The sequence below is a fragment of the Rhinatrema bivittatum genome, chromosome 5 (assembly GCF_901001135.1).
Source record: "Rhinatrema bivittatum chromosome 5, aRhiBiv1.1, whole genome shotgun sequence".
In the NCBI taxonomy this organism is placed as follows: Eukaryota; Metazoa; Chordata; class Amphibia; order Gymnophiona; family Rhinatrematidae; genus Rhinatrema; species Rhinatrema bivittatum.
The window spans coordinates 273,185,894-273,208,160 of NC_042619.1; the positions used below are offsets into that span (position 1 = coordinate 273,185,894).

The 22,267-nt window shown below is 43.7% G+C and overlaps 1 protein-coding gene across 1 annotated transcript; it reads right to left on the reverse strand.

The window, feature by feature from the left end:
- Positions 1 to 12,168: 12,168 nt before the first annotated feature.
- Positions 12,169 to 16,308, reverse strand: LOC115092430. The gene is made up of 2 exons (XM_029603263.1): positions 13,464 to 16,308; positions 12,169 to 13,343 (listed from the first exon to the last, which is right to left on the reverse strand). The coding sequence occupies exons 1-2, from the start codon at positions 16,050 to 16,052 to the stop codon at positions 12,561 to 12,563; spliced, it is 3,372 nt and encodes a 1,123-aa protein (XP_029459123.1). The 5' UTR covers positions 16,053 to 16,308; the 3' UTR covers positions 12,169 to 12,560.
- Between the last annotated feature and the right edge of the window lie 5,959 nt (positions 16,309 to 22,267).

The window sequence follows — 22,267 nt, forward strand, 5'->3', positions numbered from 1 at the left end:
TTTTATTAATGACAACCTCATTCTTCATCAGTGTGAATGCTGGGCCTGTGACACCCACACCACTGTGAAAGTCTTTGGACCAAAGACGCTGGGCCTATGACACCAGTGAACACTCACACCCAGCATCCTTGGTCCAAAGACTTCCATCGTGGTGTGGAAGTCATTGGACTAAGGATGCTAGGCCTGACATGGTGGGTCCAGGCTCTCAAATCTCTGGACCAAGGATGCAGGCCTGGCTCCACCGTGTCAGGCCCATCATCCTTGGTCCAGGGATTTACAAGACTGGTATACAAGACTTGCAAATTCTTGACTAAGGATACAGGCTTGGACCGCCTCTTGAAAGGTCCTAAAGAAGAAAAAAAAGACACCTGTAAAAGTTTCATATTGTTTACTTGACTTCCAAAGCAATTGCACAAGTAACATTTAGGACTGACTTCAAAGTGAATGTACAAAATGCAAGTTTGCATATAAGAACATAAGAAATTGCCATGCTGGGTCAGACCAAGTGTCCGTCATGCCCAGCATCCTGTTTCCAATAGAGGCCAAAACCAGGCGACAAGAACCTGGCAATTACCCAAACACTAAGAAGATCCCATGCTACTGATGCAATTAATAGCAGTGGCTATTCCCTAAGTAAAATTGATTAATAGCCATTAATGGACTTCTTCTCCAAGAACTTATCCAAACCTTTTTTGAACCCAGCTACACTAACTGCACTAACCACATCCTCTGGCAACAAATTCCAGAGCTTTATTGTGCGTTGAGTGAAAAAGAATTTTCTCCGATTAGTCTTAAATGTGTTACTTGCTAACTTCATGGAATGCCCCTAGTCCTTCTATTATTCGAAAGTGTAAATAACCGAGTCACATCTACTCATGCAAGACCTCTCATGATTCTTAAAGACCTCTATCATATCCCCCCTCAGCCGTCTCTTCTCCAAGCTGAACAGCCCTAACTTCTTCAGCCTTTCCTCATAGGGGAGCTGTTCCATCACCAGATCCATAAACTGGAGAAAGATTCGGGAGACCCATGCTGACAGCCTGGTAAGGCAGATTAAGCATCCCCAATCTAAAGGAAGAGTTGTAAATGATTCACTGTCTCAGCAAAACAATGGCGATCAGTGTGTGAGCTGGGAGGGAGCCTCCATTTCTGCACACTGCAGTGACGAACGACGATGACAAAGTTGCACTCACCTGCAAAAGAGAAAGGGAAAAGGAGAAAAAATGAGAATGCATGCAAGTCTGAAGCTGTTCGGCCCATTGGAAAACTAGCAGAAATACACCTCTGGAATGTAAGAGCAAAAATACTCATGGGAAGAGAAGAGATGAGGCATCTGAGCAGGAGAAGTATGTGCACTGGAACAAAGAGCAGGAGTCCGACCACCATCTCCGCATACTACAGTGATGAGCGACTATAACAAAGATGCATCCACCTGCAAAAGAGAAAGGGAAAAGAAAAAAAGTCAGACAAAATGCAAGTCTGAAGATGTTGAGTTTGATGGGAAACCAGCAAAAATAGCACTGAGGAAAGTTGGAGACAAATGTCAGTGGGCAGTGGGTCAGGCGATGGCAGAAACAAGGTGTCTGTGTGGCAGAAGCATCTGCATAGAGACGAGGTGTCTGAGTAGGAGAAGTATTACACCAGAAGGAAGAGCAGGAGCACAAGCATGCTCTTTGTATACTGCAGTGACGAGCGATGACATGGCAGCGTTCAGAAACTGTCATGGTGGTCCAGCATTGCAGCAGACTGCAGATATTTTGCTGTTCTGAAAGGGGTTGGGGCCCACTCTTGAAACCTGATGGATAGCTATGTGCCAGCCACTGGTCACAGAAGAGTCATCGGTGGTCCATTGTGTCAGATGATTGTGGGATAGTCAATGGTGCTCTGGAGTGGGACCAGGATGGGTCCAAATGAAGTCCATGATGGCCCAGCATAGGGTCAGGTTCAGAAGTTGTGAATGGAGTCAGCATAGTGGGAACTTTAAAATCGTCTACTCAGTGTGCTGCAGCAGTCAAAAAAGCAAACAGAATGTTAGGAATTATTAGGAAGGGAATGGTGAATAAAACGGAAAATGTAATAATGCCTCTATATCACTCCATGGTGAGACCACACCTTGAATACTGTGTACAATTCTGGTTGCCGTATCTCAAAAAAGATATAGTTGCGATGGCGAAGGTACAGAGAAGGGCAACCAAAATGGTAAAGAGGATGGAACAGCTCCCATATGAGGAAATGCTGAAGAGGTTAGGGCTGTTCAGCTTGGAGAAGTGACGGCTGAGGGGGATATGATAGAGGTCTTTAAGATCATGAAAGGTCTTGAATGAGTAGATGTGACTCGGTTATTTACACTTTCAAATAATAGAAGGACTAGGGGGCATTCCATGAAGTTAGCAAGTAGCACATTTAAGACTAATTGGAGAAAATTCTTTTTTACTCAACGCACAATAAAGCTCTGGAATTTGTTGCCAGAGGATGTGGTTAGTGCAGTTAGTGTAGCTGGGTTCAAAAAAGGTTTGGATAAGTTCTTGGAGGAGAAGTCTATTAACAGCTATTAATCAAGTTTACTTAGGGAATAGCCACTGCTCTTAATTGCATCAGTAGCATGAGATCTTCTTAGTGTTTGGGTAATTGCCAGGTTCTTATGGCCTGGTTTGGCCTCTGTTGGAAACAGGATGCTGGGCTTGATGGATCCTTGGTCTGACCCAGCATGGCAATTTCTTATGTTCTTATGTTGCCATGAGGATACTGCTTGTGCCTGTGGCCACCACCTCTGCATGTGGGGGGGATGCTGGGCTCTGTGGCTTCTGAGGAGGATGTGCTTGCCTCCTGGGGGAACATGAGCCCAGTCAAATGGCTCAGTGCATGATTTACATCCTGCAAAGTGGTGTCAAGGCCAAGTAGGACATCAGAAATGTATTCACATGAAGCGTGAATGTGATCCAACTTCATATTGGCTGTTGCTGTGCTTTCTCTCGCTGACATTCTGGCCTCTGTTCGCATCTGGCACATTTCCTTTCACATGCACTGCATCTCTGGATTACCTTTCATCTGGTTGAAACATTTGACTCCATCAGTTCCTGCCTTGCAATAAGTTCCTCCATAAGCTGGTCCGCCATCACATCCATGGAGGAGTGTGGTACTACTATCTGTAAGCCCATCATTGACTATAGTGTTGCCTGGAGAACTGCCACCTACACAGGTGCCAGGTGTCACTGGTACATCTGAGATTTCAGGCAATGATGTGTCTGGCCAGGTGAGGTGGAGCTGGACCACTGACTGTCCTCTTGTGTGGATGATGGTGTCTCACTTGTCAACTGCAGCATGATGATTGGTTTTTCTGTTACCACACATGCATCGTGGGCCTGCCTTTTTTTGGCCAAGACAGGCCTCTCTGGCAGGCCTCTGCAGCAGGTACTTCTGCAGTAGGTGCCTCTGTCTCCATCATCTCTTGACCAACTCCTTCACAGTGTCCAAATCCGTGCTTCCAGTATAGACACGTCACATAGTCCCGCTGCAGAGGTGCCCGGACCAGATCTTCTGTTGGCATCAGCTGCATCACATGGTGGGCCCCCCTCCTGTCTGGCTCAATCTGTGCCAGCTTAGCCTTGACTACTGCCCTGGTGTCCTGCCACTGTCCTGGTGGCCACCGACTGGCTGCTGATTTCCTTCACGATGCTCTCCCAGCTCTTTCTTTTCACCTTGGTGGATGCCTTCTGACTAAAAAGTGCAGTGTTCTTTTCACAGACCCTCCACACCAGAAGGTCCTTCTCTTCAGAGAAATGCACCCCACGCTGATGCTACTTCCCCTCCAACCGTTGGCCACTGGTTCCCACCTGATTATCACTTTCAGATGAGTGGGGTGGGTCTCTACCTTCTCAGGCACTACTCCCACTCCCAGCTCCCATCTCCCCTCTCCTCTTCCTATTCTGGCACCTCCACCAGGCTTCTTTTCCTCCCCCATCTAGTTGCACCATCTACCTTACATACACTCTGCTCCTTCTGCCCCATCTCCTCTCCTTGGCTACGCTCAACTGACTCATGCACCACACTCCAACTAGCCACTCCATTACCACTCACCCACCTGTCAAGCTCACCCTATCCCCCACTCGTAACCCCTCTGTCAAGCTCCATTCTCAAAGCAACCATGAACACCCACTGCTCTTTCAGGAACCTACACAAGCAGATAAAAAGTCGGACAGACATTTACAGACCAACAACCAGATGCACTCAAAAGATTCGTTCACTCAGTATCTCAGACAAAAGACATAAGAAAAGGGATACAGCAAGGGAGAAACAAGCAGCACAAAAGAACTCCAGCCACCAGCTCCAACCAACTAACAACACCCAGGACATGGCCCTGGAAGAAGTCGCCTTTTATTCACCTGCAAGGAGGAGTGTCCCAGAATATTTGATGGGCATCCTTGCACACCAGTTATACCATAGTTTGGCCCATATCACTTTTATCAAGTCAGTAAGGAACTCTGCAGCATGTTTTAAATTAGCTTTGATGTTAGGGCCTGTTTTTCCTGCAGTTTTCTGCATCGGGGCTTTAATGTGGGTTTTGGCAGATGTTTTTTTACCTACTGAGGATTTTTAATGCAGGACTCTTTACATACCGCTATGTTATTACATCGAGCAGAGCTGCTGGTTTTTACCATGCACAGTGTTAAAAAATCATTTTTTTGTGCAGGTTTTATTAAATCTGCCTCTCTGTGGGTCAACACATGCTGCTAAAAGTATGCTTTTGGTGCAGCCATGTGCAAACTTTTAATCGCATTGAGGGCGGATCATTTTCAGACAGTTGATTAACACAAGTAAACATTTTTTTTTAATCTGTGCAAATCACTTTGAAAAATGCTCTTTCTATGCATTGTGCTTCCATCACTCCGCATATCTGAACAAATGTGTTTGCAGTTGAAAATTATAAATGCCATCTTTCCAGTGCAAAATATAATACATGCCCTTTTCCCATATAGAAAGGACTTGCTGATACGAAACGTCCACAAATCCACAATATCACTAAAGCAACTTGAAAAGTATGCTTATTTAAGCAATAACCCTAAAGTAATGGGCCATGCACAAAGCAATAAACATCTTCCATCCTCATAAACCTGAAGGCCACGGGACGCAAGGCATTTAACACCCCAGGAGTCTTTATCACAGACAGACAAGATACTACACTATTAGGATTCTTGCTGTACAATAGATTGGTTGAAATAAAAATGTACATTTTTCTAAGCAATTTTTTTTTTCCGTACAGAATTCCCCCATGCTCTTTCCTTTGCTGCTCTAAGCAAATCAGAATGAAGTTATTAGCAGCTGCTGGTTTATAGGCTCCAAGGATCACCACAGCTTGGGTTTAATGAGACTTGGTAATGAGGGGGGATAAGTGCTATTCAGCTTGCTGATTGGCTAGAAAAACTTACTTATGATACAGTTGTAATTACATTCCTGGGGATTAGAGACTTAGGACTGCTTTGGAGTCTCCAGGGCAGTGATTATCACCGGATAACATGTTGTCTGACATGACTTATTGCTAAATTATTATTTGCAGAAGATTAAAAAATAATGCAAATGATCCCAGATGATTTGAGGAGGCCTTCAGAGCTTTCTGTGGTCCTCAGAACTCTTATGATGGCAGCATGCTGCTTATTATATTGCACTGTGCAGAAAACAGATGTGATCAAACTAGTGATCAAATATGAATCTGTGGATGAATGCTAAGAAAAGATACTTCAGGAAATAATTACTATTACTATTTAATTTATCATTTCTAAAGTGCTACCAGACAAAAGCAGTATTGTACAGATACACATAAGAGACAATTCCTGCTCCATGGAGCTTATGATTGAGTCAAGACAAACTTATATGACAAACAAGAGCCTACAAGCAGTGTATTTATTGTAGAGAAGTGGTTAGAATGTAAAAGCAGCCTGGAGAAGAGATGGCTGAGGGGGGCGATATGATGGAGGTCTTGATAGACTGGAAGATTGTTTCCAAATGGCAGATGAAATTTAATGTGGACAAGGGCAAAGTGATGCACATAGGGAAAAATAACCCATGCTGTTAAGTTCCACATTAGGAGTTTCTACCCAGGAAAAAGATCTAGGTGTCATAGTGGATAATACATTGAAATTGTCAGCTAAGTGTGCTGCAGCAGTCAAAAAAGCAAACAGAATGTTAGGAATTATTAGGAAGGGAATGGTTAATAGAATGGAAAATGTCATAATGCCTCTGTATTGCTCCATGGTGAGACTGCACCTTGAATACTGTGTACAATTCTGGTCACTGCATCTCAAAAAAGATATAGTTGCACTGGAGAAGGTACAAAGGGCAACCAAAATGATAAAGGCGATAGAATGGTTCCCCTATGAGGAAAGGCTAAAGAGGTTAGGACTGTTCAGTTTGGAAAAGAGACGGCTGAGGGGGGAATATAATAGAGGTCTATAAAATCATGACACAACTAGACTGTGTAAATGTGAATCAGTTATTTACTCCTTCAGATAATAGAAGGACTAGGGGGCAATCTATGAAGTTAGAAAGTAGCACATTTAAAACAAATATGAGAAAATTCATAATTAAGCTCTGGAATTTGTTGCCGGAGGATGTGATTAGGGCAGTTAATGTAGCTGGTTTAAAAAAGGTTTGGATATGTTCATGGAGGAGAAGCGCATAAACGATTATTATTCATGTTGACTTACAGAATAGCCACTGCTATTACTGGCATTAGTAGCATGGGATCTATTTAATGTTTGGGTACCAGAAACCTGGATTGGCCACTGTTGGAAACAGGATGCTGGGCGGGGCTTGATTGATGCTTGGCATGCTGCTCAGTGGGAGCCATGAGCTAAGGTAAACAAATGGGTTTTGAACAATTCCGGAAACTGTTTAGGACAATCGGTCAAAGCTGGTCGGTGAGGGAATTCCACACAATCGGGCCTGCGATGGAGAAGGCTCTGTCCCGAGTTTAACCTAAACATGCTTGCCAAGTAGAGGGTGACTTCCAATAGTCCTCGATTAGCTGTATGCAAGAATCTACTTGGCTGATAAATACATAAGCTGGTGTGCAATTCAGTAATGGAAAGCCTGTAAAGAATGTTATGAATCAGAGTAAGGACTTTGTCCCTCCACTGGACAGGAAGAGAGTATAATACCAGAGTGATATGTTTAGGTAGTTTGGATGGGCTTTTCCTCACCTTTTGCCCAGTGGAGTGGAGGAGTAGCCTAGTGGTTAGAGCAGTGGGCTATGAACCAGGAGACCAGGGGTTAAGTCCTGCTGTTGCTCCTTGTGACCTTGGGCGAGTCACTTTACCCTCCATTGCAGACCTCAGAGAATCTGGTGGGGGTGGGCTATCAGCCATCACAGTGTGCTGGCTGCCAGATAACTACATCACAGAATGTTTGCACGATTCTTTTGTTTGTCCTAACAGTTTGGGTTATTCCAGAATAATGTTTTGTAAAGATCTTCATCTTTTTCAGTTGTAGGGTGCATATTAAAAAAAAAATGTTACCTACTGCAGGTTGATGAATATTTTTTTAAATCCACTGAAACTCTTCAGCAGTGTATTAGCAGCATTCTAATGTATTTCGAGATTGAAAGTAAATGTTGGAAGATTTTCTCCCCTGCTACCTAAAATTATCCCAGCAGCTGAACATATTTGCTTATGTCTGAACAAGGGATCTGCATGTTCTCAAAGCTTAGATACAACATCACCGATGGTTAATTCTTACTCAGGGCCAATACAAGAAATCAGCTTCCTCCAGAACCAGTGTGACTACTGGAACTCGGCAGCATAAATGTCAAATACTAATCTACTGGTGCGCGACCATACTCCAGACACCAAAACAAGCAACAAAGGAAATAATTTCTTTGTAGCATTTGATGGCATCTGTACCTTAGGTGTTGTTCAGAAGAACAATTGATTTTTTTTTTTTTAAATCCGTCCTGGCCTCTTTTGCCCCATGCATACTTCTATGTTAATTGTATTGACTTTTATAAGACTACAGCTGTTCTTTTCTCTAATCTCCTTCTGCATTTAGTTCTCTTTCTATTCTGAGCCGAGACGGCTGCATTTTTCCCAATCCTATATCCAATTATATGTGCCCTGAATTATCAGACTTCATTAGCTGCAAAAGAGCCTCTCCTCACCCCTCAGCACACACTAACTTCCTAAGTAAGCCTGAGTACTTTTAAACCTGCCAGGCTTCTAATGACATTCAAAATGCAGCATGAGCCTTCGGCACCTGACATGACATGAACTCAAACTGAGGAAAAGATAGTTCACATTCCATCAGATCTGCCTGCTTGTGGCACGTAGCTCAGAGGACAGGCTGAGGGGTCAGTATGCTAAACAGAGTGGAATTTTGCAATAAATGGCGTTAAATGCAATGCTAGCGTGCATTATGTTGATAATGTGCAATATCGACACTTTTAGCACATGTTACATATCTGCCGAAAAGTTTAGCACAAATGCTATTAAAAAAATAGATAATTAGCTGAATATTTTATGTAAATCAGCTCATTGCCTATGAATACAAAGTTAGTCAGAGTACATTAAAACGAGCAAAGTGCAACTAATCATACCCCCCCCCCCCCCTTACCTCTGCTAAACTATCCATCACCAGGAATAGAGCCTTCTCTATTGCCGGACCTAATGAATGGAACTCTCTACCAATCCACCTAAGCTCAATCAGGGACTCCAAATCTTTAAAAAAAGAGCTTAAAACATGGTTATTTAGACAATCTTTCTCAAACGAAGTTGGATAACCATATATATCATCTTAAGACTCATTCCCTGAAACAACCATGCTTCTAAATCCTCCTCACCCCTTCTTACTTATTATACCATTTCTTTCTCATCCATTCCTTTCTTATTTATTTTTACTCCCCTATTTTCCCTTGAACCCTTTTCCTTTTATTCCTTTCCTGCTCCTTTGAATAATTTGCTCTATCACACCCTGCAATGTTACTTCTAAATTATTCCAATAATCAACTAACATCGTTTGATAAATCTCAGCAAGTCCGATTCATATGTTCTTTTTAAATCTGCTCATGCCAAAATGTTTAATTGTTATCCACATTTATATGCGTTATGAACACGTTTATTGTATATTGTTGTTTGTCTCTGTAAACCGGAGTGAAGGCATTATGCTATACTTCGGTATAAAAAAAGAATCCAAATAAATAAATTAATTAATTAAACCAAGAAAAAAACAAACATACAGCAGTACTGTGAAAAATTCAACTACACATTAAGTCTTCTTTGCTGTTAAGCTTTCATTGTTAATGTTAGTAACACTATGCTAACTTTTGGTAAAAAAATCAATACAGCACTGACTAGCTATGGTTAATATTAGCAGACTGTCATCCATCTTCTTGACATATCTCTCCTATGTAGGTCCATAAACTGATTCTATGAAGAAATCTATCAACAGTACATATGTATTAATGTAGGATTGTAACCGTCTCTTTTTAGTCAGTAAGGAGGTCCAGACAACTGATCCGTAAAGATAGACTTTTATTGCCAGCAAGATGCAGCTAAGACAAAGGCTCAGTACAACTGCATGCCACGCCCCCTTAGGAGCAAACTTTTATGCACTTTACAACTCTTATCTTTCACACATGCGTTCTGGTTTTTGCTGAACAAACATTTCACAAATTGCTGAACAAGCATTAGCTAGCGTGGTCCTCTAGTAGGTGTAGCTTAAGATCAGACTATTGTTTCGTCATTTAATTGACGTGTTAGACATTTTACATTGTCATTCGTATTAATACAATACAAAGTATTATTCCAAATGGAGTTACGTTATGTTACGCTAAAAATTAGTATGTCACTGCGTCACTACGCATTACGTATCATTTGCGTTGCAAATATTAGTATGTTCAAGATGGCTGTGCGTTTCACTGCTGGCATGATTAGTCGGAAGATGTTCAGTTGCTCTTTCGTACTTCAGGGGGGGTCCCGAAATTGAACCTCTTCATTCCCCCCTTTGATACTTCAACTTTGAAGAGAAGGCAGAAGTATCACTTTATATCTGAAGAGGAACTGAAACGACAATGAGAGTTAATACCAGTGACATTGAATGTGAGCCCTAATATGTTGTTAGGTCGTTGGTTTCTTCACGGGTTTGAGACGGGTGGACCATATTGGTGTCACCCCCCTTTGTAGCCCGACTTACCCCAACAACACGTTGGCTCCATTATGGCAATGCTTAGTGGTTAGAGTTTTTCAGACTTATAAGTTAGTAGTTAAGTACTCTTTATCAGAATCAGTATCTGAATCATTGGTAGTGTCGTAGTCAGAAGAATCAGATGAAGGAAATGTGGAGACAGACACATACTTATTAATCATCATGACGTGAGCAGCTGCTCGCCGATCAGCAATATGTTCAATCATGGATCGGAGATGCCTAAAAATAAGAGGGAGACAAATAGGAAACAGAATGCATGTAAAAACAAGAAGTATCAGAGGAAAGAGGAGTTCTTTAAGGCCAGGAATGGAAGTGAGCCAGTTGGGCAAAGACCCTGTCCAGTCAAGGATTCCAGTCCACGTCTGCACTGGTACATGGGCCAGGCGAATCATTCGATCAGTGATCTCCTCAATGATTTTACTCTTGTCATCTACCTGTAAACAACAGTTAGAAAGATTAAATTTGCCACATACACCACCTTCCTGGGCTAGGAGGTAGTCTAAAGCCAATCGGTTTTGGTAGACAGCTGTTAGAATTTTAGTGTTTTGCTTGGCTAAGATGTTGAGAGCCAAGGCAGAATCATTTGTCAGGAGTTCCAGTACTGCTTGGAGTCTTATAATTCGATTGAGCATATAGATAGGTGTTCTATATCCATAAGAACCATCCTCAGCCCAGGTGGCCGGACCATAGTATTGTACAATTCGTTCAGGAGGCCACTCTTGATCTTTCCAATCTCCTATGGATACTTTAGGAGTGCTGCGACGTTTGTTGGGTCTCATGGGACTGTATACTGGAACTCCTAAGGTTTCTCCAGCAGTAATGGGAAGTAGGAAGAAGCTTGGCCGAATTGTAGCCAAGAAGCAAGTTCCATACCAGTTTGTTGGTAACTGTTCATAAGCTCTTCGTCCACATACATAATAATAACCATCTGGAGCATTGAAAACGGTAGTAGCAACACCTGCAGCTGTCCATGTCTTGTTCAAAGTCGAGTCAGTCCAGATGGGAGTTGGCATGGTAGAATTTTCAGTCTGCCACCATGTCTGGGTGGTAAGGTTGGCAGTAAGAACTCCTGTGCATGGAGAATTTCCAACAGGCACGGTATAGATGCGTGAATGTTGTCGAGAGATACATAGTCTGCCAATAACATCAGTCTGTAGTGCCCACTCATATGGATGAGATTTACGGTTATAGGTTACAGTGGTATTCAAGGTGTTAAGATCGGATTGGAAGGTTTCCTTGGCTTCCCATGGCCATTGCTCTCCTGTATCTGTTCCTCCACATACAAAACAGTTCTTGACTTCGAGAGAGAGAGCTATGTTTTCCGCCAAATTGACAAACAGGTTTTTTACTTGTTGAGAAATTGTATGTTTCTTTAATCCCTCAGTGGCATGAGATATTTCATCGAAGAAGGATTGATAACCCACCACAGTAGTCTGGTGAATAATTGGACGAGGTTTGTCTTTTCGCTGAGTGATGGTAATGTAGGTCATGGGGTCTTTTCCAGTTCCGTCGATACCAAATCCCCAAGTATCTTGCCAAGGGATTCCTTCGCTTCTTAGAGGCCATTGTATCGATACTGTATTACCATTTACTGCAGTTAATCGTCCTATCCCGTGGCAGCCATGGTAACCTCCACCGGTGTAATCACAAACTAGAGCCCATCCTGACAATGTCAGGTCCCCTCCGCATGGCAGCCATCTGGATGGATTAGCTACCCGGTTGTATGGGCAGAGGTATTTGTGATTGTAGACATAGGAATTTCTCCAGGCTTGAGACCCACAGTGAAGTGCATTTGGGTGTTTATCAATGGCTTCGCAGGCATCGAACGTTATTGTGACAATCGTTTCACTTCCCATAAGAACCTTAGTGGAGTTGATGTAGTACAAGATGCCTTTTCCTTCTGGGACAATACTTGATGTGTAGCTCTTTGGTAGACCTACAGTGAGGGTGATGTTGTAGTACTTAGGAGTGGTTGGGGTATGACATATGACTTTGCCAGTTTCTAAACATCGATGGAAGGACTGATAGCCTTGAGTAGTATTCAGGGCGCAAGCAGGTAGTGTGGCACAGGAAGTTGGTGGTTGAGATTGGTGGATGATTGTTGAGACAACTTGAAATCCAGTTTGAGTGGTAGTACGAATTAGCTTGATACATTCAGTGCAATTCTTGCTCAAGGACAGGAAAACAGAGGTAGTCGGGTTACAGAAGAATATTAAGTGAATGCAGAAGATGGATGCAACGTAGATCTTGGAAGTCGGAATCTGTGACATTGCTTTATGACGTAGATGGTTGCATTCATAAGTAATGGATTCTGAAAGGAAGGAAAGAAATGGACACATTAATATTCAGTTGTAGTTACTGATACTTTTTTACTCAGGACTAGCACTGGGCCTGCCTTGGGTGAATCTTAATTTGTGGTCTCCAATCCTGGAAACCTGCCAGTTGGCTGAAGCTGGTTTGAGACGTGTCCAATGAATCCATGAAGAACATCCAAAAACTTTGACAGCTGTTGGAGTAGTTAGCAATACAGTGTACGGCCCTTTCCATCGGGGCTGGAGGGAATCAGACTCATCCCAGTCTTTTATCCACACCGAATTTCCTATCTGGTATGGATGAATCGGGTTTAGCAGGACCAATGGTTCAGTGTCACAGGTGTATTTTTGAATCGCAATAACTGTGTTATATAGTCCTTTGAGTTGGTTACTGAGAGACATTTCCCCTTGTATTTGCAGCGATTCAGGAAAAGATGGAAGAGGTGGAGGCCTTGCGTACATCATTTCATACGGAGTTAACCCCGACTTCCGTGGGGTACATCGGACGTGTAGTAGAGCTAATGGCAGGATGTCTGGCCATTTAGTCTTTGTTTCCTGACACAATTTAGCGAGCTGATTTTTTAGTGTCCTGTTAGCTCGTTCAACTGCTCCACTACTTTGAGGTCTCCAGGCGCAGTGCAGGTGCCATTGGATGCCCAGAATTTGACTTAGACGTCGCGTGACTTCACTGGTGAAGGCTGGTCCATTATCTGAATTTATCTGTCGAGGTAATCCGTATCGTGGTAAAATTTTGTGGAGAAGCAATGTTACTACTTCCTTGGCAGTCTCAGTTCGAGTGGGTATGGCTTCGATCCATCCGGTATAAGTACAGACAGCTACCAGCATTGCTTTGTATCTTTTTGAAGCAGTCATGTGGGTGAAGTCGATTTGGCAAACTTGAAACGGAGTTGTTCCTCGCAATATATGTCCAGGGGCTGGACCAGGTCCATTTCTGGGATTGTTCCTTGCACAGGTAACACATTGATTAACAGCATATTTAGTTAGTTGAAAGAGTCTATTAATGTAGTAAGTTTTTGCCAACAGTGTTGCTAATGCATCTCGGCCGAGATGGGTTTTATTATGGGCTTCCCTGACAACAGTCCATGCCAGGGCGTCGGGTATCCATACCCTATCTTCTTGTACAATCCACCACCCATCCTGCTGATGAAATTGTTCGGTTTGTGCCCAATCATTTTCTTCCGCTGAATAAATGGGGGTTTCATTCGTGAACTGTAGAAGTGGGCAAGTGGGAGTTGATGTATGTGGTGATTGCACACGTGCTGCTTCTTTCGCAGTCTTATCTGCCCATTGGTTTCCTTTGGCGATGGGATCAGTTCTCCCTGTATGGGCTTTACAATGCATGACAGCTACCTTCTTTGGTGCCCATACAGAGTCTAGCAATTGATGTATCTCCGATGCATTAGCTATTTGTTTCCCTTCCGCAGTTAGGAATCCTCGTTCCTTGTATAAAGCTCCATGCACTTGGATTGTAAGGAAAGCGTATTTTGAATCAGTATAAATATTTACAGTTTCTCCTTCTGCCAACTGCAGAGCCCTTGTGAGCGCAATTAGTTCAGCTTTTTGCGCTGATGTCCCTGGGGGCAGGGGTTCAGCTTCAACAATGTCGTCTTCGGAGACTACAGCATACCCAGCGACCCTGACTCCATTTATAACCTGGCTGCTTCCATCAGTGAATAAAGTCCATGCTCCTTGCCAGGGTTGGTCGCGTAAGTCGGGTCGGCTGGAATGTACTGTTGCCATAATTTCCCCACATTCATGAGAAACTGGAGTGGGGGTTGGGAGTAGAGTTGCAGGATTCAAGTTTTTACTGTCCTGTATTTGAATCTCTGGAGTTTCACATAATAACGCTTGGTACTTTACAAGACGTGAATTTGTCATCCATTTTGGCCCATGGGTCTCTAGCAGTCCTTGGATAGTATGAGGAGTTGTTACTTGTAAAATCTGTCCAAATGTTAGCTTAACTGCTTCGGGTATCAGTAGACATGCAGCAGCAATGCTTCGGAGGCATCCCGGCCATCCTTTTGACACATTGTCCATTCCTTTTGACAGATATGCAACAGGTCGTTCCCATGAGCCTAAGGTTTGAGTCAATACCCCTATGGCCATGCCTTTTTTCTCGTCGACGAATAGATGGAATGGTTTCATCACATCTGGCAACCCCAAGGCAGGTGGTTCAATTAAGGCTTCTTTTAGTTGTCGTAAGCTTGCCAGTTCGTTTCCTTCCCATTGGAAGGGTTGAGATTCTGCCTCTTTACCCCGCAGCTTGTCGTACAGGGGTTGAGCAATAACTGCATAGTTAGCAATCCACAGCCTACAGTATCCTGCAGCTCCCAGGAACGCCCGGAGCTCTTTCTTACAAGTGGGTACAGGTTGATCTCTTATAGAACTGGTGCGAGAAATCCCCAGACATCGGGTTCCTCCACGTATTTGGAAGCCTAAATACTCTACTTCCAATTCACAGATTTGCGCTTTCTTTTTACTTGCACGATACCCTTTTGAGTACAACGTCTTTAGCAGCTGAAGAGTGGATACCGCACATTCGAGGTACGTCTCTCGAAACAACAGAAGGTCATCCACGTATTGTATGACTGGCCCATACTTTACTTGATACATCTTTAAATCGTTTGCCAGTTGCTCACCGAACAGCGTAGGTGAGTGCCTATACCCTTGAGGCAACCTAGTCCATGTGTACTGCTGCTTTACTCCAGTATCTGCATTTTCCCATGTGAAAGCAAAAATCTTTTGACATTCCTCCGCCACCGGGACGGAGAAGAAGGCATCTTTGAGATCAATGACACTGTACCACTTTGATGCAGGAGAGACTTGAGCCAGGATTGAGTACGGATTTGGCACGAGGGCTACTAGATCTGCTACTTGACTATTCACTTTTCTTAAGTCTTGTACTGGTCGATAGTCATTTGATCCAGGCTTCTTTACTGGCAACAGAGGGGTGTTCCAAGCAGATCGGATTCGCCGGAGAATGCCCAAATCATACAATCTTTGCAGGTGTATCTGAATTCCTTGTCTGGCCATATAAGGAATGGGGTATTGAGATTGATTTATCACCTGTGCATTCTGTTTCATCTCGATCCAAATAGGGGTAGCGTTGATGGCTATTCCTCCTGGATTTTGTTCAGCCCATACTTTAGGTATACTGTCCATTAGCTGTCTGCGCTTTTCGTTGAGGACGGTGTTTTCTCCATATCGGTGCGTAGTGGTATGTTTGACTATGGGGAGATGTAATCTCCATTCTTCTTGGAGTGGACAGATGAGAGAGACTGGGTTATCAGCGAAGGATGCTCTTATTTCTCCTGTCGATTCGAATTGTAAGTTGGCTCTTAACTTACAAAGAAGGTCTCTCCCTATGAGGGGAACTGGGCATCCCGGGACGTAGAGAAACTGATGAGATACTAATTGTCCTCCCACCCGGACTTGTCGTTTCTGAAGAAAGGGAGCGATAAGTGGCTTTCCAGAGGCCCCTACAATAGAAATGTTTTTCGAAGTGGGTGTGGTAATAGCGGTAGTCATGACTGATCTTTGTGCCCCGGTATCTAACAATCCCTTAAATGTCTCAGTTCCTACTTTAATTTCTACTAAGGGATCGAATGGAAGAATTCCCTTCTCTAGTCATGCTTCACTGCTGTCTTCGCTAGAGGTTTCTCCGACAGTCATCTGCCATTCAGCTTCCTTTGGTTTGGACGGAGTATATCCTTCCTGCTTCATTTGCAGGGACTCTGGGCATTCAGACTTCCAGTGTCCTTCTTGTCTACAGAATGCACATTGATTGGCTCCCAACGGCACCCTTCCCCCCCTAAACGATCCTCCTCTGCTAGCTCGTCCTCTGGGCGGTCCCCTCGAGGGTGACCTGCCCCTTCCTCTCGGCCCAGGATATCCCTGATAGTGCCTAGCCGAGTTTCCGAAATTCGTTTCTTCCAGCGCTGCAGCTAACAAACTAACACTTTCTCTTAACTTTCTACTTTCTTTCTTTTCTTTCTTGTCTCCGTCCGGCTCTCGGTTTACATAAACTCTGTCAGCCATGGCTTTTAAGTGGCTAATAGTCATTCCCTCAAATCCTTCTGATTTCTGTAGCTTCCGGCGGATATCGGGACAGGATTGTCCGACAAAGCTCATTACTATGACGGACTGACTTTTGGGGTCCTCTGGGTCGAACGGACTGTATTGCCGATATGCATCCATCAATCTCTCCAAAAAGATTCCAGGAGTTTCGTCTTTTCCTTGCACCACGTCGCGGATCTTTCCCATATTCATGACTTTCTGCTTTCCTTTCTTTAAAGCTCCGAGAAAGGCGACTTGGTATGCAGCAATGCTGGCTCGCCCTGCAGCCGTCTGGAAATCCCAGTTGGGATCGGCGACAGGGGCATGCTCTCTCACTACTTCATCTGGATTACTGTCTGACCCGGCTCCCAGCCGAGCTGCTTCTTCCATGTTTAATTGTATTTGTCGGCGTTCTTCGGTGGTAAAAAGGATGGAGGCGAGGTGCCGAATGTCAGCCCAGTTGGGGTTATGGGCTGCAAAAATTCCTCGTAAAAAATCTAGCATCTGATCTGGATTATCAGCGTAAGAGGGGCCGAGCTGTTTCCAGTTAAAAAGATCGCTGGAAGTGAAAGGTATGTAAGTAAACAACTTTATAGTTTGCGTAGTATTATACTCGTTTTCTTCAGTAGGGACCACGGGAACTACGGTGGTTGTTTCTCTAATTGGTAGTTGTAAACTTGCGGCTTGGGTTTTACTGCGAGTGCCGCCGGATACGGACGACTCGCCGCCGTCCTCAACTTTTGCCGCCGCCGCTTCCGCTTCAAGCCGTACTTCGGGAATCGGCATTATTTCATGATCAACTTGGGCAGCGGCGGGAGCTGGGGGATCTGGTGGCGCATTATACGATTGAGGGCAGCTAGGGGCATAGGGTGGCGGCAGAAGATCTTCTGCGTCAGGCAGTACTGCAGGCGGCAGGGGTTTAACTTTTTTTTCTTGAGTCCGTGTGTTCCCTTGCACTACAAACATGGCCGCCGCAGATGATGCATGGTCCTTTATTCCTAAGATGGCCGCCCTTCCCTTTCTTTTCCGGTTTGAGGACTTCCGGTCACCCATTTTGTTTACTTGCGCCACCATTACGAGGGCGGCTCCCTCCACTAACTTCTTTGCCCACTTCGGAGGATTCTCGATAACTGCAATCCAAGCAGTTATGTATGGCTTATCCTCAGGGCAACCCGGATTTTCTTCTTTCTCAACTATTTTCAAGACCCTTGTGGCCGTTTGGAAATTGAAAGTTCCTTCCGGAGGCCAATTTACACACAAACCGGGCCACCTATGGGTGCATCGCTGAACCATTCCGGGCTTAGTACATTTACGTTTATCGAACACTTCACTATAGTGTTCTGTCATAACTTTTAGTGGAGTTGAATAGCCCCCTCCCATTAGGATAGAATTCACAGACAAAGGAGGGAAGGGAAGACGGATAGGTAAGGGGTCCGTACCCGTCAGACACAAAAGGGTCACAATCGCCCCGACTAGGACGCGGTCAGCCCGGCCTAGAACTGCGAGGCCATTCACTCTCTTTCACACAACAAGAAACCTATTCCCACTATCGTACGCGTTACTTCTTTTTCCTCTTTTTATGCGCGTGGTTTTCGGAATGCAATTCCTACCAAACCACCGCTTGGGGTGTGATCAAAGCCCCCTCGGTCCCCTCACGGATGGACCGGTTATTTGCTACTCTTTTAGCTATTCTTCTTTTTTTTCCATCATTCCCATAATACTCGCCTGCAGGATTCTTCCGATCGTCACGAAAGCCTTCTTTCCAGATCACCAGCCCAGAGGTCTCAGAAGAATTTCTGTGGAACGGTCCCCTCAGAAACCCGATCGCTGAACTCAGCGGTGGCCACTCACCAGGTGCGTCTGGGGGATCGCTCCGCCACCAAACTACCGGACCAACTGGGGGGCTAAAATAGCGTCCCCGGCACCTCCTGGCTGAGGCTCGCCAAATGTAACCGTCTCTTTTTAGTCAGTAAGGAGGTCCAGACAACTGATCCGTAAAGATAGACTTTTATTGCCAGCAAGATGCAGCTAAGACAAAGGCTCAGTACAACTGCATGCCACGCCCCCTTAGGAGCAAACTTTTATGCACTTTACAACTCTTATCTTTCACACATGCGTTCTGGTTTTTGCTGAACAAACATTTCACAAATTGCTGAACAAGCATTAGCTAGCGTGGTCCTCTAGTAGGTGTAGCTTAAGATCAGACTATTGTTTCGTCATTTAATTGACGTGTTAGACATTTTACATTGTCATTCGTATTAATACAATACAAAGTATTATTCCAAAATGGAGTTACGTTATGTTACGCTAAAAATTAGTATGTCACTGCGTCACTACGCATTACGTATCATTTGCGTTGCAAATATTAGTATGTTCAAGATGGCTGTGCGTTTCACTGCTGGCATGATTAGTCGGAAGATGTTCAGTTGCTCTTTCGTACTTCAGGGGGGGTCCCGAAATTGAACCTCTTCAGGATCACTATAAGATAATATTCCTATTATGCTACAGATATAATTAACTGAGTTACTGAGGTTCTCCACAGATATTGTGTTAATTTATGTATAACAGAAACAATGGATCTTATTCAAAAAGGACTTTTTCCCATGCCTGGGAGAAAAATCTTTACTGAATGTCTGATACTTTATATGGGATTCAAATTTATGTCAATATAATTATATCACTTATAAGAACAGATAATTAGAGGCTTTAGAGCTTTTGTAAACAGTAGGTTTTTTGGTTGGTTTATCTGTGGAGTCCTACCACAGAAGTTCTGCGTGTTGCTTTAGGCATACTGTATTAAGGATGTATATTCATTTGAAACAAACGGGTACAAAATATCAAATATGCCCATATTGGTTTAATTTGTGGCTCCCTGAAACAAATGGTGGGGACCCACAAATGAAACAAATGTTTTACCTGCCATTCATTTGTTTCTCATTCATGTCAATAGCCCATTGAAATCTATTGCTGTGTACTACTGAGAAAAAAACTGGTAACTATAGCAACTAGCTCATGCCTGTATGACCTCACCACCTTGTCAGAGCCAAAGCAGGACAAGTTGGCAAGGAGACTAGCCAGAGGATAAATTACAGCGCAGTATCTTTTTAATTAGCCTATAGCTATTATCTCGATCAAATAATGCTGACATCCTCCCACTGTAAATCCAAGCATGTGCATAAAGCAGTTTGTATTTCCTCTCTAGCTCTTTGCAGACAAGGATGTGATAAAAGAGGCTCTCTGAGAGTTTTAAAAAAACGCTTAACTTCTGGATTTAGCACTAGTAAAGGGCTTCTTCTATTCTTCTCTGTGATGCAGTTGATTTGCTCACTGTCAGCCCGATACAGTAAAGCGTGGCCAGGCTAGCGCGCCATTTTATGCGAATTAGATGCACGTTTTCCATGTGTTATCTGGATGTACGATTCAATATGGTAGTAGCGCATCCTTATCCCGCGCGAAAGCAAGCACACACAAATTTGTGCCCACCGCATGCAGATGGCATGTTAATGACTGGATTAGCCATTATCCTTGATACAGTAACACGCATCCACAGTAGTGCATCTTTAACAAATTTTTTTTAACATGTAAATTTTGCGCCTGCCATGACCCTGGCATTAGTGTGGTGCTGCGTTTTGTGGCAAGCAGATGCATCGGATAGCATCATGGATTATATGTACATTTTGGCTTTGGTGATCGTTTTGTTATGGGTGAAAGCCAGAATAAGAAATGGTAGGCGAGCGATTGCAGACAACACCTGAGGAGAAGAGAATCCAGCATCAAGACCAGAGGAGGTAGAAAACGTATATTTATGTGTTTTTTAAGTATATGTGTATGTATGTCATCAATTCCTTCGTTCAAACGGCAGCAGTGGCTCTGCTTTGTGGCCTATGCATCGACATCCAAAACATTTATGCTGCCTGTTCTTGCAGATGCAGATGCTTCCATTATTTAAAATTTATATAATAAAATACTTATATTATTTTATGTTATGCTGATTATTGTATTGTTTTTTGCACAGCAGGACAGAGCCATCTGTGCACAGGCCAGAGCTATCGGTGGACAGGCCAGGGCCATCCGCAGACCATGTCCACAACATATTTTTCATCCACGGACAACTCTCTTTGGCATGCCCAAGCAAGATGTAGTGCGAAGGTACCAGCTCAGCTCATGGGCAATCGGGGCCCTATATTTAAGATCTGCGCAGTGACCTTGACCTCGTGGCCAGTCGCATCTATGCTGTGCCAGGGTTGACGAAACTTCTTGGTGCGTTACATTTTTTCGGTACCAGAAGTTTTCAGAACCCAGTGGGTATTATTGTGGGTATGATCCAGGCCTCCTTCTCACGGCATCTGGCACAGGTCTTGAAGGCCATGATGAGGCGGATGAGGAAGTATATCACGTTTCCTAACGATCCAGTGCAACTGCAAGAGATCCACAGTGGGTTCATGGCTATTGCAGGAATGCCGAATGTGATGGGTGCTATAGACTGCACCCATATTGCATTGACCCCAAAGTCGGAAGAGGAGAGTTTGTTCTGGAATCACAAGCAATTCCATTCAATGAATGTGCAAAACATTTGTGATGCATACCTTCAAATTCTTAATGTTGTTGCAAGGTTTCCTGGGAGCTGCCATGATGCCTTTATTCTTGCACATTCATCCGTTGGAGCCCATTTCCCACAGGGGAGGTATGGTGAAAGCTGGCTGCTCTGTAGGTGACCTCGGCTATGGGGAAGGATTCTAGATAGTGGTGAGATGATGCCATGTGTCAAGGACTGTGGTGTTAGGGTGATAAGGTATACAATACAGTATATGTATATTAATATGTGATGTGTTTATGCTTGCTGTTCTCACTGTGAAATGCTTTTTGATGCATTCCTGATTATAACCCATATAGGTGATGGTGGCTATGGCTGTAAGCCCTGGCTGCTAACTCCACTCCAGTCTCCACACACTGCAGCCGAAAAACGCTACAATGAGGCTCATGCCAGTATGAGAAATGTAATCGAGCGGACCTTTGGAGTTCTGAAAGGCAGATTCAGATGCTTGGATCGCTCTGGTGGAGCCCTGCAATTAGTGCTGAAAAGGTGGTGAGCATTTTTATAGCCTGCTGCATGCTACACAACATCTTTGTTTGCGATTTGGCGTGGATGCTGAGGTTGTAGAAAACTTGCCTCCAGATATACCTCTGGAAACAGCTGCAGAGGTGGACAACACAGTGCGGGGGTATGATGTTCGCAGAAGGAACATAGAGACTTATTTCTCATGTAAGTTGTTATCAATTATACCTATATCTCTTCATATTGATGCACTGATTTTATTCTTCTACATACCTCTGCGAAATCCTTGATATTATCCTTTTCATGCTTGTAGAGCATAAGTTTAATCCTGTCTTGTGTTTTCGTTCAGGAGCTGTGATCCATGGATGAAAGAAATTCCCTGCACTGAAAAGTTTAATTAGGCTTTATAAAACTAATTTAAAACATTTTTTTTAGTTATCTATCTGTTCTCTGTCTTTTCCATCGCAGTATTATTTTGGCTTCATAAAACTAATAAATTTTGGTTTTTTTATTATCTGTTCTCTGTCATTTCCTTTGGTGTCTAGAATTTGGTGTCCCTGAGACTCCACGGGACCTTCAGTGACAGGCACGCCCCTTGGGATGCTGGAGGGAGGGATGCCTCACAAGGCCT